Source organism: Rhynchophorus ferrugineus, unplaced genomic scaffold, assembly GCF_030347505.1.
Source record: "Rhynchophorus ferrugineus isolate W39M unplaced genomic scaffold, kcgeb_rfMv2 rfM5, whole genome shotgun sequence".
NCBI lineage: Eukaryota > Metazoa > Arthropoda > Insecta > Coleoptera > Curculionidae > Rhynchophorus > Rhynchophorus ferrugineus.
The window spans coordinates 25,267,184-25,282,343 of NW_027472584.1; the positions used below are offsets into that span (position 1 = coordinate 25,267,184).

Sequence of the window (15,160 nt, forward strand, 5' to 3'; positions counted from 1 at the left end):
TAATAACATTTATTCAATGAACATAGAATTCAACACTCCATAGAATTATCTGGATAAAAAGAGAGTGTCATTGGTCCGAGGAATGTCAATCAAAAGTTATGGCTTTGGAAATGGAGAGTCCAGATTATTTTCATCATGTTTTATTTGTTTATAGTCGATAATCAAGATATACAACTCAGACACGCCGAATTTGGTATAGTTTTTATGATGTACAGTGTCCATTAATTAATGAAGTTAAAGAAAGATGAGCAGAAATCTCAGAATTCCTAATATGTTGGTTCAATATGAACCAGAAACAGATGTCATAATACGTAATGGAAACATTCATATGGATCCAATTTTTTCGGAGATGTCAGAAATTTAGGCAACCTAGATATTTTTTTACTATTAGAAGGGAAAACCGCTGCTATTGTAAGAAGTTGTTTTACTACGACCTGGCTTTAATTTGGAGTCATGAAACCTTTGATGCAACTTATTTCACTAGAATATTGTAAAATTATAATTATAATTATAATTATAATCATATTTCGACAAAGTATCATCAGAAACTTGGTGAAGAATATTTGAAGAAACAGTACTGATGATGATAATAGTACAATATGATTTTTATTTGTTCGAAATATTATATTTAACATTAACAAGAGAGCATTATGTCAGTGTAAAGATTATTCAAATAGTTGATATTTTTTTATGAACTGCTGATATTTTTATGATTTTTATGAATGATATGATATGAATTGATATTTTTATGTCACTGCATACAATGAATAACATACTTATTTATGATATATTTATATTGGGAACGGATACTAAATAAAAATTAAAAATCTAGACGGGATAATACCGGTACTTAAGACAATACTAGTATTATGTGCTTAAAACCGAGACAAGGAAATATTAGTTGATTTAAAGGAAAAAGCTTTTAGGGTTTGCTAGGGAGGTCTATTAAATCCGATAAGGAATTGACAGACGAATAAGCAATCTGAATAAAACCCGATATCTTTTGTAGATTATTCTGTCGATAATTCTGTATAATAATACCCAAAATATTAGTCCGATTCCAATACAAATCCTCGACGAGGGATACAAGTTAGTTTAATTAAAATAGCCTTACTTGTTGTATAATGCAAAATTGAAAAATAAATACTCTTTCCTATCCATCATTCCTATTCTGGCCGCCTCAATCATTATCTTTCTTATGTTTGTGTGACTTGCGCAAGTTAATATTACTAAAAGCATTGCGGATTAATAGTTCGACCTATATACATGTATCTATATCGTAATCGTACTTCCATAATTGACGCCAACTTTTTCTTTCAAGAACGTATTATAACCTGAAGAGCTGCTATAGTTCAGTTGGAGTAAATCTCCGCTTTCATAATTAAACCCTTCGAATTCTGTATGTATTATTGTCGACATCACTAAATAACATGCGTTTTCACCTCCAACTTCGCTGAAATCTGATTTCTCGTACATCAATGCGATCTTCTTCCATTTGTACCTAAAATTAATCATTAATATTATCAAATTATTGGAGTTAATATTGGAATAATAACAGGTCAATTGAAAAGTCCCCTTCCTGACACACAGATGGCGCTACTAGAATTAAATTCATATGTTTTTTAGCTAGTCCTGACTCTCAAAAGATGGGTGTATAAATTTGACAGCTGTCGGATCATTAGTTTGTGAATAATAGCATTTTGAGTGAAGCAACTTTTGTTATTGTGAAAAAACTGGATAAAAAGGAATTTCGCGTGTTGATAAAATGTTGCTTTTTGAAAGGAAAAAATACAGTTGAAGCAAAAACTTGGTTTGATGCCGAGTTTCTGGACACTGCCTCAGGAAAATCAACCATCAAGGATTGGTATGCTATGTTTAGATGTCGTGAAATGAGAACTGAAGACGGCGAACGCAGTGGACGCCTAAAAGAGGCTGTTAACGACGAAAATACTTAAAAAATCCACAAAATGATTTTGAATGACCGTAAATTGAAATTGAATGAAATAACAGAGAGTCCAAAGATATCAACTGAACGTGTACATCATATCATTCACGAATATTTGTGTATGAGAAAGCTCACCTTTGACCAAAAACAACGACGAGTTGATGATTCGGAGCAGTGTTTGAAGATGATCAAGCGTAATAATAAGAGTTTTTGCATCGATGTGTGACAATGGATGAAACATGGCTCTATCATTTCACCGAGTGGACTGCACACGATGAACCCGCTGCAAAACGTGGAAAAACACAACAGTCGATTGGCAAGGTTATGGCGTCTGTATTTTGGGATGCACATGGAATAATTTTCATTAACTGCCTTGAAAAAGGAAGCACCACCAACAGCGACTATTACATAGCGTTATTGGACCGTTTGAAGGACGAAATCGCCGAAAAACGGCCGCATTTGAAGAAAAAGGAAGTGTTGCTTCACCAAGACAATGTACCATGTCAAAAATCCATGAATTGGGCTTCGAATTGCTTCCACATCTCCCGTATTCTCCAGCTCTGGCCCCCAGCGACTATTTCCTATTCCCAGATCTCAAAAGAATGCTCGCTGGGAAAAAATGTTCGTCGAATCAAGAGGTGATCGCCGAAACTGAGGTCTATTTTGAAGCAAAGGACATATCGTACTACAAAAATGATACCGAAAAGTTGGAGGGTCGCTATAATCAGTGTATGACCTTTGTAGGGAATTACATTGAATAAAAAAACTAATTTTGCCAAAAAATTTGTTTCATTATGGTAGGCCAGGGACATTTAAATCAACCTGTTATACTGTAAATTTCAGGATATTAAGTTATTTAACTTAACTTACAAATGTTCCAAAACTAAAATATAAGTTTGCATATCAATTACGAGGTTTACAAGAAAGTCATTACCGTTTTTTCTAAGTGATGTCGCTTGGCTTAAGTATGCAATGTTATGATTTGATACATATGTCATTTTATTCTAATTATATCAAGCTTCAAAATTCAAGCTACTTTGTTATACTACAAGTTATATTTTACGAAAGAAACACCGTCATTGATTATACCTCTTTGAAAATGTCAAGTTTCGTGACTGAAAACGTGCATTTTGGGGATGCATTCCTTTTCTTAATAAAAAAAAGCCGCTGAAATTCATCGTTTGCTGGTATAAACTTACGGTGAACCTGTTCTAACCTTAAAAACATGTGAAGACAAAGGACATTCTGGTAAATCGAAAACTTTTGGGGATACGAAACTGAAAGAGTTATTGGATGAAGACCCAATCCAAACTCAAAAACAATTGACAGAAGTGTTAGATGTGGCCTAAAAAACGATTTAGCGGCCGACTACAAGCCATGGGGAAGATCCAAAAGATCTGAAGATGTGCGCCACATCAATCGAATTACAGGCAAATGAAATTATGTAGTTTTTTTCTCGAAACAGCCGGTAATGACTTTCCGGTATACCTCATGCTGATGAAAGCAATACATGAAATATTAAATAAATTATAGAAAATAAATAAATACTTAAAAAATTGTTGCCAGTCTTGTTTATTTGTTTATTTCTCTTTGTTCTATAGTGTTTTCTCTTTAAATTTTATCAGTTTATTTTTATTGTTCATAATCAGTTGATTATACGCAAACTATAAGGAGTATGTGAATGTTTCTAAAACTTTTAGTTTTCAATCAATACAGTGATTGTGGATTTCGGTTTATGTGAAATATCTCATAAACTATAAATTTTAAGGCAACTTAATGTAAATTTTCATTTTTCTCGTCCCAAAATACATATATTATGAGATTTTTATCTCTATCTGAAGGATAAAAATTATCGGCAATTTTTTCATATATTTAATCATGAAAATTTGCAATTTTCGGCCATTTTCAATATTTTTGCTGCCATTTCCGTTAAAATAATAGCAGGTTAATAGAAATGGCAGGAATTATAAAGAATTTTACGCTGAACCGAATGGTGATATAATAATTTTCATACAAATCTTATTTTTTTTATTAAACGATGAAAAGTTTATTTTTAAAAAACTAGTGATTTCGCACATCTTAAAAATTATATGTTCCAAAGCAATTTAATGTATATTTTCGTTTAATTCACCTCAACACAGATATATTTTGAGACTTTTATCTTTATCTGAAGAATAAAATTTATTGGCAATTTTTTCATATATTTAATCATGAAAATTTGTAATTTTCGGCCATTTTCAATATTTTTGCTGCCATTTCCGTTAAAATAATAGCAGGTTAATAGAAATGGCAGGAATTATAAAGAATTTTACGCTGAACCGAATGGTGATATAATAATTTTCATACAAATCTTATTTTTTTTATTAAACGATGAAAAGTTTATTTTTAAAAAACTAGTGATTTCGCACATCTTAAAAATTATATGTTCCAAAGCAATTTAATGTATATTTTCGTTTAATTCACCTCAACACAGATATATTTTGAGACTTTTATCTTTATCTGAAGAATAAAATTTATTGGCAATTTTTTCATATATTTAATCATGAAAATTTGTAATTTTCGGCCATTTTCAATATTTTTGCTGCCATTTCCGTTAAAATAATAGCAGGTTAATAGAAATGGCAGGAATTATATAGAATTTTACGTTGAATCGAATGGCGATATATAAATTTTCATACAACTCTTATTTTTTTTATTAAACGATAAAAAGTGTATTTTTAAAAAACTAGTGATTTCGCATATCTTAAAAATTATAAGTTCCAAAGCAATTTAATGTATATTTTCGTTTAATTCACCTCAACACAGATATATTTTGAGACTTCTATCTTTATCTGAAGAATAAAATTTATTGGCAATTTTTTCATATATTTAATCATGAAAATTTGCAATTTTCGGCCATTTTCAATATTTTTGCTGCCATTTCCGTTAAAATAATAGCAGGTTAATAGAAATGGCAGGAATTATAAAGAATTTTACGCTGAACCGAATGGTGATATAATAATTTTCATACAACACTTATTTTTTTTATTAAACGATAAAAAGTGTATTTTTAAAAAACAAGTGATTTCGCATATCTTAAAAATTATAAGTTCTAAAGCAATTTAATGTCTATTTTCATTTAATTCACCTCAACGTGGATATATTTTGAGACTTTTAATCTTTATCGAAAGGAAAACCTCTTTCATATATATCGTAATAACATATTTTGGATTGGATTATAACATATATTGGATAAATTAATGGGTACATCTTACTTTGAAAATATTAAACGTAAAAATTCAGCAAATGTTCTGTAGTCCGCCTGTCCAATATTAACTAAATGATAAAATTCTTGAAGCATATTCACTTTTTCGTTTGTAAAGTCGTAAGTGAATGCTGATGGAGATAAAAGTGGTGCACCATAGTTTCCTAAATATTTACTGATTCTTGCTACTCCGGCTGAAAAAAACAACAACAACATTTTACTTAATTCTCTACTGAAATTGATATGTATCAAAACATATAGAATACTTCATTTTAATTACAACAAGCATTACCAACAAAGGATTTATTTAACATGTAAAGGACGCTATTTTATTTGATGTTCAAACATTTAATAAACAAATGTTGATGATTTGCCTAGAGTAATTATATTGTATTAACTAACGTTATTGACTATATATTGAAGTGAAATGGATTTTGTTGCAATTTACAACAACAACTTTAATATATTAACACTATATTTTATGAAATCAATTAAACTAGGGAAGTTTACTATTGACATTAATTATTACAGTTTGATAATAATTAATTGGAAAAAACGAACCTAAAGCATAATCACAAGGTAGTCCAATCAATACATGGGGACACCATTCTGTTATATCAATTATATTTCCCAGTCCAACTTCCGCTTTACATTGGTCGTCCATTTTCTTTATTTCATACTCAAAACTGCGATCTCCAATTGTTCGATTAACAGTTTCGTAAACCTAAAATACACAATACACACACAAATTCAACAGAATATTATTCTTGTTTTTAAATAAACTCTAAACACCCAATTATAAAGTATAACTAATGAAATAATGACAATGATATAATTTTTAATTAATTCCATCGCCTATAAATATATTTGAAGTAATAGAAATAATTAAAAATATGATATAGCGGGTAAATTAGTGGTAGAATACAACGCGAGAAGGTATATTTTCATTGTTACAACTCAATTAATTAAATATTAATTAGCGAGAGATGTCTGGAAAAATGTAAAGAAAAAGTCGAAAACATCTTGGCGATACAAATTAACAATTAGTAGCATTTATGGATATAATTAACGTAACAACTACTTGTTTTGCAGTACAAATAACATAATACCTTGAAAAATATATATAATTAAAAAAAAAAGACGTACTTTATCGAAAAATATAGATATTTATAAAAGCTATATTCTATTTAATTGTTTAAATTATTCAGGACAAAAAGCATGTCATTGGATATAAAACGAATATCTTGTAAAATCACTGTAAAAAAGTATTCTCTTAAATACATTAAATTGTAAATAAATGAAAGTAAATCTCTGTGTATAAAATGTCTTAAGTATATCCACATTCATATTAATATTTTAAAAGATAAGATAACATTAATTGAAACTGATTAAACTATTTTTAGATACATATATATTTAAACACGAAAATCAAAGTATTGAAATTCAATCTGTCATAGCGATTAAATGCATATCGGTGTAGTAAATTCCTATACAATTTCTACTAGATTTATGGTTATTGTTTATGCTATTAGAATAATGAAGAGACTGTGAACACAGTGTCTAGAGAACTAGACCATTGTTAATATATTCTAGTACTCTAACTATTATTCCGTATATAATTACGGGGGTTAATGTTGATTATTAACTGTGTAAATTGCGGTCTCTAATCTCATTAACGTTTTTAGATAAATTTTTAATATTATTTTAGCTTAATTATTAATTATGTACTAATTCATTCATTATTTCATTACTCAACAAAATCATTAGTTAACAAGTTTTATTGGATAAAGTGAATTAAAGGCAAGAAAATGACATATAAGTTAATTGTTTACGTATAATAAGGACACTTAAGATATAATAATAATTTACAGAATAATAATTACAGTGTTTTATCACCGGTTGATAGATGAAGTATGAAAAAAAAGTTATATTTACCCTGTCTAAGTTCAAGATGTAAGAGTCGTCTTTGGGAAACGACAAAACAATATTTAATTTACATATGTTGTTGTCGTCGCATATCTCACAGTTTCTTTGAACTTCCGTCTTGCATTTTACATCATCTGGAACAACGCTGCAGTTCTCTATTGGCCACGGTTTCATTTTAAGAACACTGTTGTCGAAACCGAAATCAGGAGAAGAAGAAGATACAGATAAAAGATTTAAAACGACCATTGTGATTGCCAATTTCATTACTAGTTTATGTCACGGCATTGGTATTATATGGTAAAACACTATCCACACGCAACTTATTTTACAGAGATCTTCGATGTACTGGCTTGATAGGTGAATGATAGCAAATATTGATATCATTGCTCGCGCAATTAGGTTTAACGATAACATTTTTCTCTGTTAGCAGGATAGGACTTCCAAAGCCTTTAGTTTTACTTTCGTTAAAAGAAAACTCGTCCCCCCTACCCGATGTATATTTCGTTTTATTTTTCCATCACATTTCCTTATGTAAAAACAACCAAAATGATTGATTTAAATTTAGATTATACGTGTATTTGAACGTAGATTTCGTCGATCGAGTATTTTGAAGTGTTTCTCATTGGCGTGCACGTCAAGCATTTAACCTAATTGATTTCGATAAGAAGATAATCACTATCATGTATAACTATACCACCGTTTCAGTTTACCTTATTAACATGTATTTTGCTGTTTTTCTAACACGAAAATATCTGATAAATTTTCAATACTTGACACAATATCAGTCATATACATTATATGAACTCCATATTCAAAGATAACTAGATTTTTTTTTCATTATTTTGCTTATTACATAAAATTACATACATTACTTATTACATACAACAGGTATTCTTGTTACATATATCTAACTTCACTCTACAAAATTCATAAACATTATAGTTACCATTAAGGTATTTTTAATTGAAGATATTATAATATATTTTAAATTAAATCTTTATTAAGATTATTTAGAGATATAAAATATTCTGATTCCTTGGGGATTAAAATATTATTCTATCCAAGTAATATTGTATAAAATATTTAAGGATGCTAAATTAATTATTTCCATAGAGTTTTGTCCAGTTGACATGTCTACAGCAAATACAAACACCAAATGACAACAAACACCTGATGATATTTAACACTTTTTTAATACTCTTTTAGATTATAAAAATATCTATTAAATTAAATGAGGAAAAATAAGCTTAATATCGTAGAAAATATTGTTTAAAATTAAAAACGCAGGCTTGTTTGGCGAAGTGGTAAAGGCAACAGGACGATGAAACACTGTCGCGAGAGTCGCGGGTTCGAATCCTGCTGGGGCATGGTTGTAAATTTATGTTTGTGACTGTCCTAGGCCAGAGTGTAAAATCTGTTAACGACAATGATCCCAGTCATGGCATTAATCAGGCTGGGTAAGACCGGATGACTTTTGGGATGATTTATAAGTTGATCACTCGCCAGTCGGATTAATTAATGCCGAGGACTGTGGTTTAAATCCCACGTTAAACAGTAGGTCAAGTCCTGATAAATCCTCGTTAGTAAAAAGGAGATTTAAAATATATATAAAAAAATTAAAAACATTGTAAAAAATTGATATATTTAGATTTTTTTGTTAACATAAATTTTGCTGTTTTTCTAACACTGATAAATATCTGATAAATTTTCAATACTTGACATAATATCAGTCATATGCATTATATGAACTCCATATTTAAAGGTAAGTAGATATTATTTTCATTACTTTACATATTTTAATACAACCTGTATTCATCTTGCATGTATCTAACTTCATACTTCATAATTCATAATCATTATTGTTATCCTTTAGGTATTTTTATTTGAAGATATTATGATATACACTTAGAGAATTCTTGTAGATAAAAAATATAATTGTATGTAAATATTCCATATATTTTTAATCATCTATAATATATTTTAAATTAAATCTTTATTAAGATTAGTTTTATCCAGTTTCTCATCTTCTACCTCTTTTTTTTGACGTCTATATCGAAATAATGACTTTTGGAATGTCAAAATTAATAATGTCATGTCCACAGCAGATTGACAACAAACACCTAATGACATTTAACATTTTTTAAATACTCTTTTGGAATATAAAAATTGCCGGAGCTCCAATTAAATGGAGAAAATAAACTTAATACCGTTAAAAATAATATTTAAAAATAATAATAACATAAAAAACTGATATATTTAGATTTTTTTAATCTACTGTTGAACTTTAGCGTAAACAGACCCTTTTAAGTTACGTTACAGTCAATAAATATAATGTGATATTGATGCAATATATTTAGGTTACCCTTGAAAGTGAACTTTAATAATAATTTTCCGAAAATATATCGGTTATTTTTAAGTCCAATGCTGAAAACATCTCCATATATTCATGTTTATCACCTAAAAAATGCATTTTAGTAAACAACAATGTAAGTACTGATCAAATAATGTATTTTTTATGACGTAAGACATCGATATTCCATTAATATAAAACAAAGGAGTAAAATAAATATATTGAACGGTATTTAAAGGTTTCGGTTAGTCTGTTAACTTTCCTATTTTTATGAAATTTATTCTTGATTTTCCACAGCAAGTAAATATACTAATAAAAATCGGTTTACATATATTTCAAATTCATTTTTGATATATCAAAGATTGATGTTGCGATAATATAATGTAATATAAATTCAACTGACACATAGTATAATCAATCCTTGCCTACAAATCCAAACATTCGTCTTTTTTATAGTTAGAACTTTATGGTTACCGTATACTTTTCCGTTGTTTTATTTTCGTACCATTACACTGGGCGATACATGTATAAGTTTGTTTTCGTCTAGTTTTTACCATTATTTTAACTATTCTTGTTATAAACCAAATCCATTTTAAATCTTCTAAATATAAACGAAATGTTTATAAACGAATTGTAGGTCTGTAGAAGATGTTTTTGTAAAGTTGTTATTTTTTAGCTCATTTTTGTTAACGCACAACAAACAACCACTTTTTTTAGGTAAAAAGATTAAAAGTCTAGTGAGAATGACAGTTGAAGTAAAAGATTATATTTTAGATCATCCATGGATCTTGTATTGCCATGTTGCATAATCACTTTGTCGTTTATAACGATCGTTATTTTTATTCTGCTTCTAGTTAAAAAGCATTAAATTTGATTGAAAAATATCTCCCGTGGTGGTACCGTTTGGTATGGAGTCCCAATCTTTCATCAGCTTCCACCATATTGATATTATATCTTTGAATTTTGATATTTTTACTGAACTAAAGGCTTTTGTCACTTCTGTATAGATTTTCACAAAGAAGAAGTAAAATAACAATTCCCGACAATTTACGCTAACTTGCAAGCTCAAGCTTTCGAATAAAAACTCGCTAATTTTTGCAGGTTATGTTATTTACAAATGTCTCATCCTACCATTGACATTTTAAACCAGATAATTTGACGTTTTTAAATGTAATACAAAAATATCCAATATCGACCCCTGAAAATTAATTTGATAGCTCGATAATGTCATTTAATTCCGAGAACAATATTATTTCTATTATTCTCTATTATATTTCGGTTAATACGGATCTGTACATCATCAATATAAAATGATTGTTATAATTATACGGTGATAATAACCTGGATTTAATGAAAAAAGATCAAAATTATTAAAGAAATATTAAAAATCGCATCCCGTATTGGAAACAATTATTGGTTTTTGTTTCGGCTGCCTTATCAGTACCGTTCTGGATAAACCAAATGAGCTCTTTAATTTCCATATCAATTAATATCAAATATTGTGTGCGTATATACCAATATCACCTACATAAAGTTAATAACTGTCAACTACATTGAATGCAATATTTAATTATTTAACTATTGTTTTATCGGTTGATGAGTAGCAAAATATTCCTGACTATCCCATTATATCAGCTGATTATCAGTTTCTAAGTAAACATAATTATTTTAATAGAGAGAATTTCCTATATATAAATATGTTGATAGTATTACGAATATTGTTTTAATCAATAGATTCAGTTGACTGAATCATGTTTAGATCTCTCTTTTAATTAAAACATTTATTCTCCGCCATACTGAAGCTAGATGGAGCTACTGCTCGATATGCTCAATGTCAATAAAAAAATCTGTCATCTATTGATTCAATTGTCATATATTGCAGATATCTTTAATAAAATTCGACATAGATTTTTTATAAAATCCATAATGTCATTTTCTAGAGTTTTAAAACAGATGTCAGACCACTAAAAGACGTTTTAACAAACTAATAGATTTGAATGTTCTGAGAACTGGTGGATTTTTATATGAATAAGTTATGTTTGACATTTTCTGTGTTATTTTTCCGTTAAATGTTGTACTATTTGCTTTATATTCCATTTAATATACCTTTATAAAGATTTAGTGTGAAATTCCAATTAATATTAAAGTTATGGCATCAATAGTTCGGAGCGCTGACGAAATATAACTGTTAGGGCAGTAAAATAATTTTTAAGGTTTTAAAATAAATGTGATAAGTTATGATATATAGCATCAGTGTTTTCAATAAATAAAATTGTTATAAAACATATAGATCAACCAAATAATATAAAAGATAAAGTTTTTCGGATATGGAGTAGTAGAATGAAAATAATAATATTATCCTCACGATAATGCTATTTTTTGATATTGCTATGTTTTTTTGGGTCTATAATTCAAAATAGCTTCGACACTCAGATCGTAACTGTTTAGAAAAGTTTGGCATAAATTGGCATTCAGCAGTTTAGACGGTTGCCTAAATCATTAATTGTGTTTGTCAAAAGTAGGGGAAGGTGGTGTAGTGGAAATAAAACAACGTTATTGCTATTTAAATACCTTTGTATTTTTTGTCTCCAACTACTTACATAATTTAACACAGGAAAAATACAGCACAAGTACAAAAGCCATAGATTGTCAACGCCCGTTAAAACTAGAGACATTCTTACATTATCCAATCCTGAGCTTGAATGTGGTATTTTAGTAAACAACTGAATGACGTCTAAGGTTCACACGGGAGTTGATCACCTATTTAATGGCAGTCCGAGTACAGTTTCATAGCTGGATATATCCCAGATATTGTCGCCAAGTCATTTCATAAGTTTATCATCCACAGAGATAATAATGATTTTTTATTTTAAGCCATATACTTTCTATTGTTATACTTTAATTAGTGATAACATTTTACGAAATGACATATCTCCCTCTATATATATATATATATATATATATATATATATATATATATATATATATATATATATATATATATATATATATTGAAAGAATAATCATTCTGGGTATTATGGAAGCACATAGCAAGCTTTATATTTTCTTTAATAATAGACATCACACATAAACTATGTCCAGCTAAAGCCATAAGGAACACATAGTAACAGTTGTTTTTTTGTCTTCTTCTAAATTATTCCTAAATAATAATTTCTGCCATATAAATGTATGGTATATTTTTGTGCATGTTGTGCATATATACATCACAACATATACAAAACCACATAAGTAATAATAACATCTACTAAATGTATAATCTACTTTTCATAGATTAAAGTTATATTATATTAAACTGGTGCTATATCAACCACAATTCACTAGTAAAATAATGAAATAGTGGTAGTGTTATTTAAAATCGAGTATAAGTCAAATAACACTCCCTGTATGAATTACTGTAAAGCAAAAGAAATTTAAGCATATATGTATATATAACTATATTAGCTATTTATTTGTTTTTATCTAATAGGTTTAGTTAATGTAGTAGTTTGGAAACTGGCGTTAAGGCACATGGAAAAGGTAGTATATCATTAAAGGTAGTATAAATATCATTGAGGACTAAACAACTGTTTGTAGTTGATATAGGACCTATTATAAAATAAACCTTATCTCAACTTATATATTTATAAACATTATTATATCAAATAAACATTCTACGACGTAGCTAAAACAATTATTGTCGTTGACCGAAGAACCCACATGTTATTTGTATTTTCTTTTTCATAAATATAATAATACTTGTTATTGTCTAAAAGATATTGTCAAATACTAATATATCACGTTAGCATAAAAATTACCACACGTGTGGGTCTAAGATATCATTACCTAACATTATTATGAATATAAACAATATTTCCAACATTAACAACCAAAAGAATAATAGATTTATTGTCCTAAAGATAGTTTTTTTTTTATTTTCTGAGTTCGATTCATACCAAATATGTGTAAGTTGCTTTATTTCTCTTCGTGAATAATATTGACTAATTTATTGTCGTGATTTTTTTTTAAAATTTCAGTCTTGGTAAAATTTACACTAAATATTGTTTTACAAGTTACCACTCAGTAATCAGTAATATTTTCCTACATGTAATAAACAAGAACAAAAAACATTATTCGCATCTCGTAGAGATGATCTAGATGATTGGTGAGCTAGAAATGTTGTATGATATGTCGTTATGTTTTTAATCATAAACACTGGCACAGAATAATCTATTGATACTTGTTATTGTTGTTGTAAAACGACGTTAAATATTGATAACATTTCTTAAGTGACATTTACGCTGATTTTTCTGATATTCGAATATACAAAGGCTAATTTTATTGTCATATATTGTGCTGTTACGAATGGCGTTCATATATTTTTAATTGGCATATGAATTAAACTAATTATTAAATGATGTTCATATCTTGTAATCAAACGCTATATTATTGAGCTTGATATTTGATATGATATGTGTAGGTTTTGCACATTTAGAAATACTTAATTGAATTCTTTTGGATATTAATGATATATTTTCCCTTTTATATAATTAATAAGTAACATTTTTTTAAATCATGATTGTTTTTCTTTTTCTCGTTATTTAATTTTAACTAGTTTTAATATATAACACCACAGTCAAGATATTTGTTTCCAATTACATAATAAGCCAACAATTTTAAATAGCACACTACTGTTGCATATGACATTACAGAACTTATAATTGACGAAACATTCATCATTTATTATAATTGACGGCCTGATCTAATTACTAATAATTAACAAATAAAATCTTGATCGAAAAATGGCCAAGTATCAGTTTTGCAATATCATATTACCATTAAATATTAAATAGTTTTGCGTAATAGACCAAAACACCCTGTAAGAAACTAGATTGACAAAAGGAGCTTTCATTTTTTTCCCTTATAAAGTTACTTCAAACATATTACAGCATTACATTAGTAAATTTCACGTAATGTTTTTTTTTCTGTAAACTAATAACTTACCTTTTCTAGTCCATTTTAGTTTAGATAGTAGATAACATTGTAATAAATATCTATAGAAAACTATGATTTTCTTCCTAGAAGGTATAAATATTTAATGTAAAAGCGATTTTAAGGACTTCGACAGTATGTTTTTACCCTATTATTTTTTTAAATCCTAAGACCTATATCTAAAACAACCCAATTTTCTGTAAAATATCTCAATTTTTTTTTGCGGAGGAAGGGAGATTTTTTCTTAAATAGAAATAAAAGTTATTGGTGTTTATATGATCAAAGTCCCTAAGAAATTAAATTAGTGAAAAATTCTCCTAAGTTAATTAACATATACCTCGTTATTACCGAGTATATTGTTATATCGATTAGTTTACGGGAAATGTTGTTTTCTTTTGCTAGTTGGACTATATTAGTGGAGCTAAAACGCGTAAAAAATAAGGAGGTATATGTTCGAGAACCTTTTAGCAATTTTGAGCATTTTTCACGGTTTGTATATTAAAAGAGTATATACCAGAGATCACATTTATAGCGGTCCATACGAACACTAATAAATTGTCACAAGATATCACTATTTAGGGGTCAAACTATAAGTTGTGCGTAGCCCGTCATACGGCAGGGTAATATCTACATTTTGTCAAAAATCTCGTTTAGAATTTGCGAATTGTATTGATAAATAAACAATAATATCGATATATACTAGCAA

General features: G+C 28.3%; 1 protein-coding gene across 1 annotated transcript in view; it reads right to left on the reverse strand.

Moving 5' to 3' along the window:
- LOC143197778 (atrial natriuretic peptide receptor 2) overlaps window positions 1-7,512 on the reverse strand; it is a 34,190-nt gene extending 26,678 nt beyond the window's left edge. Inside the window, exons 1-5 of the mRNA XM_076406531.1 lie at window positions 7,125-7,512; window positions 5,751-5,913; window positions 5,200-5,383; window positions 1,290-1,501; window positions 1,115-1,229 (exon numbers count right to left, since the gene is read on the reverse strand). Coding sequence (XP_076262646.1) covers window positions 1,115-1,229; window positions 1,290-1,501; window positions 5,200-5,383; window positions 5,751-5,913; window positions 7,125-7,379 — 929 coding nt within the window. The 5' untranslated portion in view covers window positions 7,380-7,512. The remainder of the gene's footprint in view (window positions 1-1,114; window positions 1,230-1,289; window positions 1,502-5,199; window positions 5,384-5,750; window positions 5,914-7,124) is intronic.
- Between the last annotated feature and the right edge of the window lie 7,648 nt (window positions 7,513-15,160).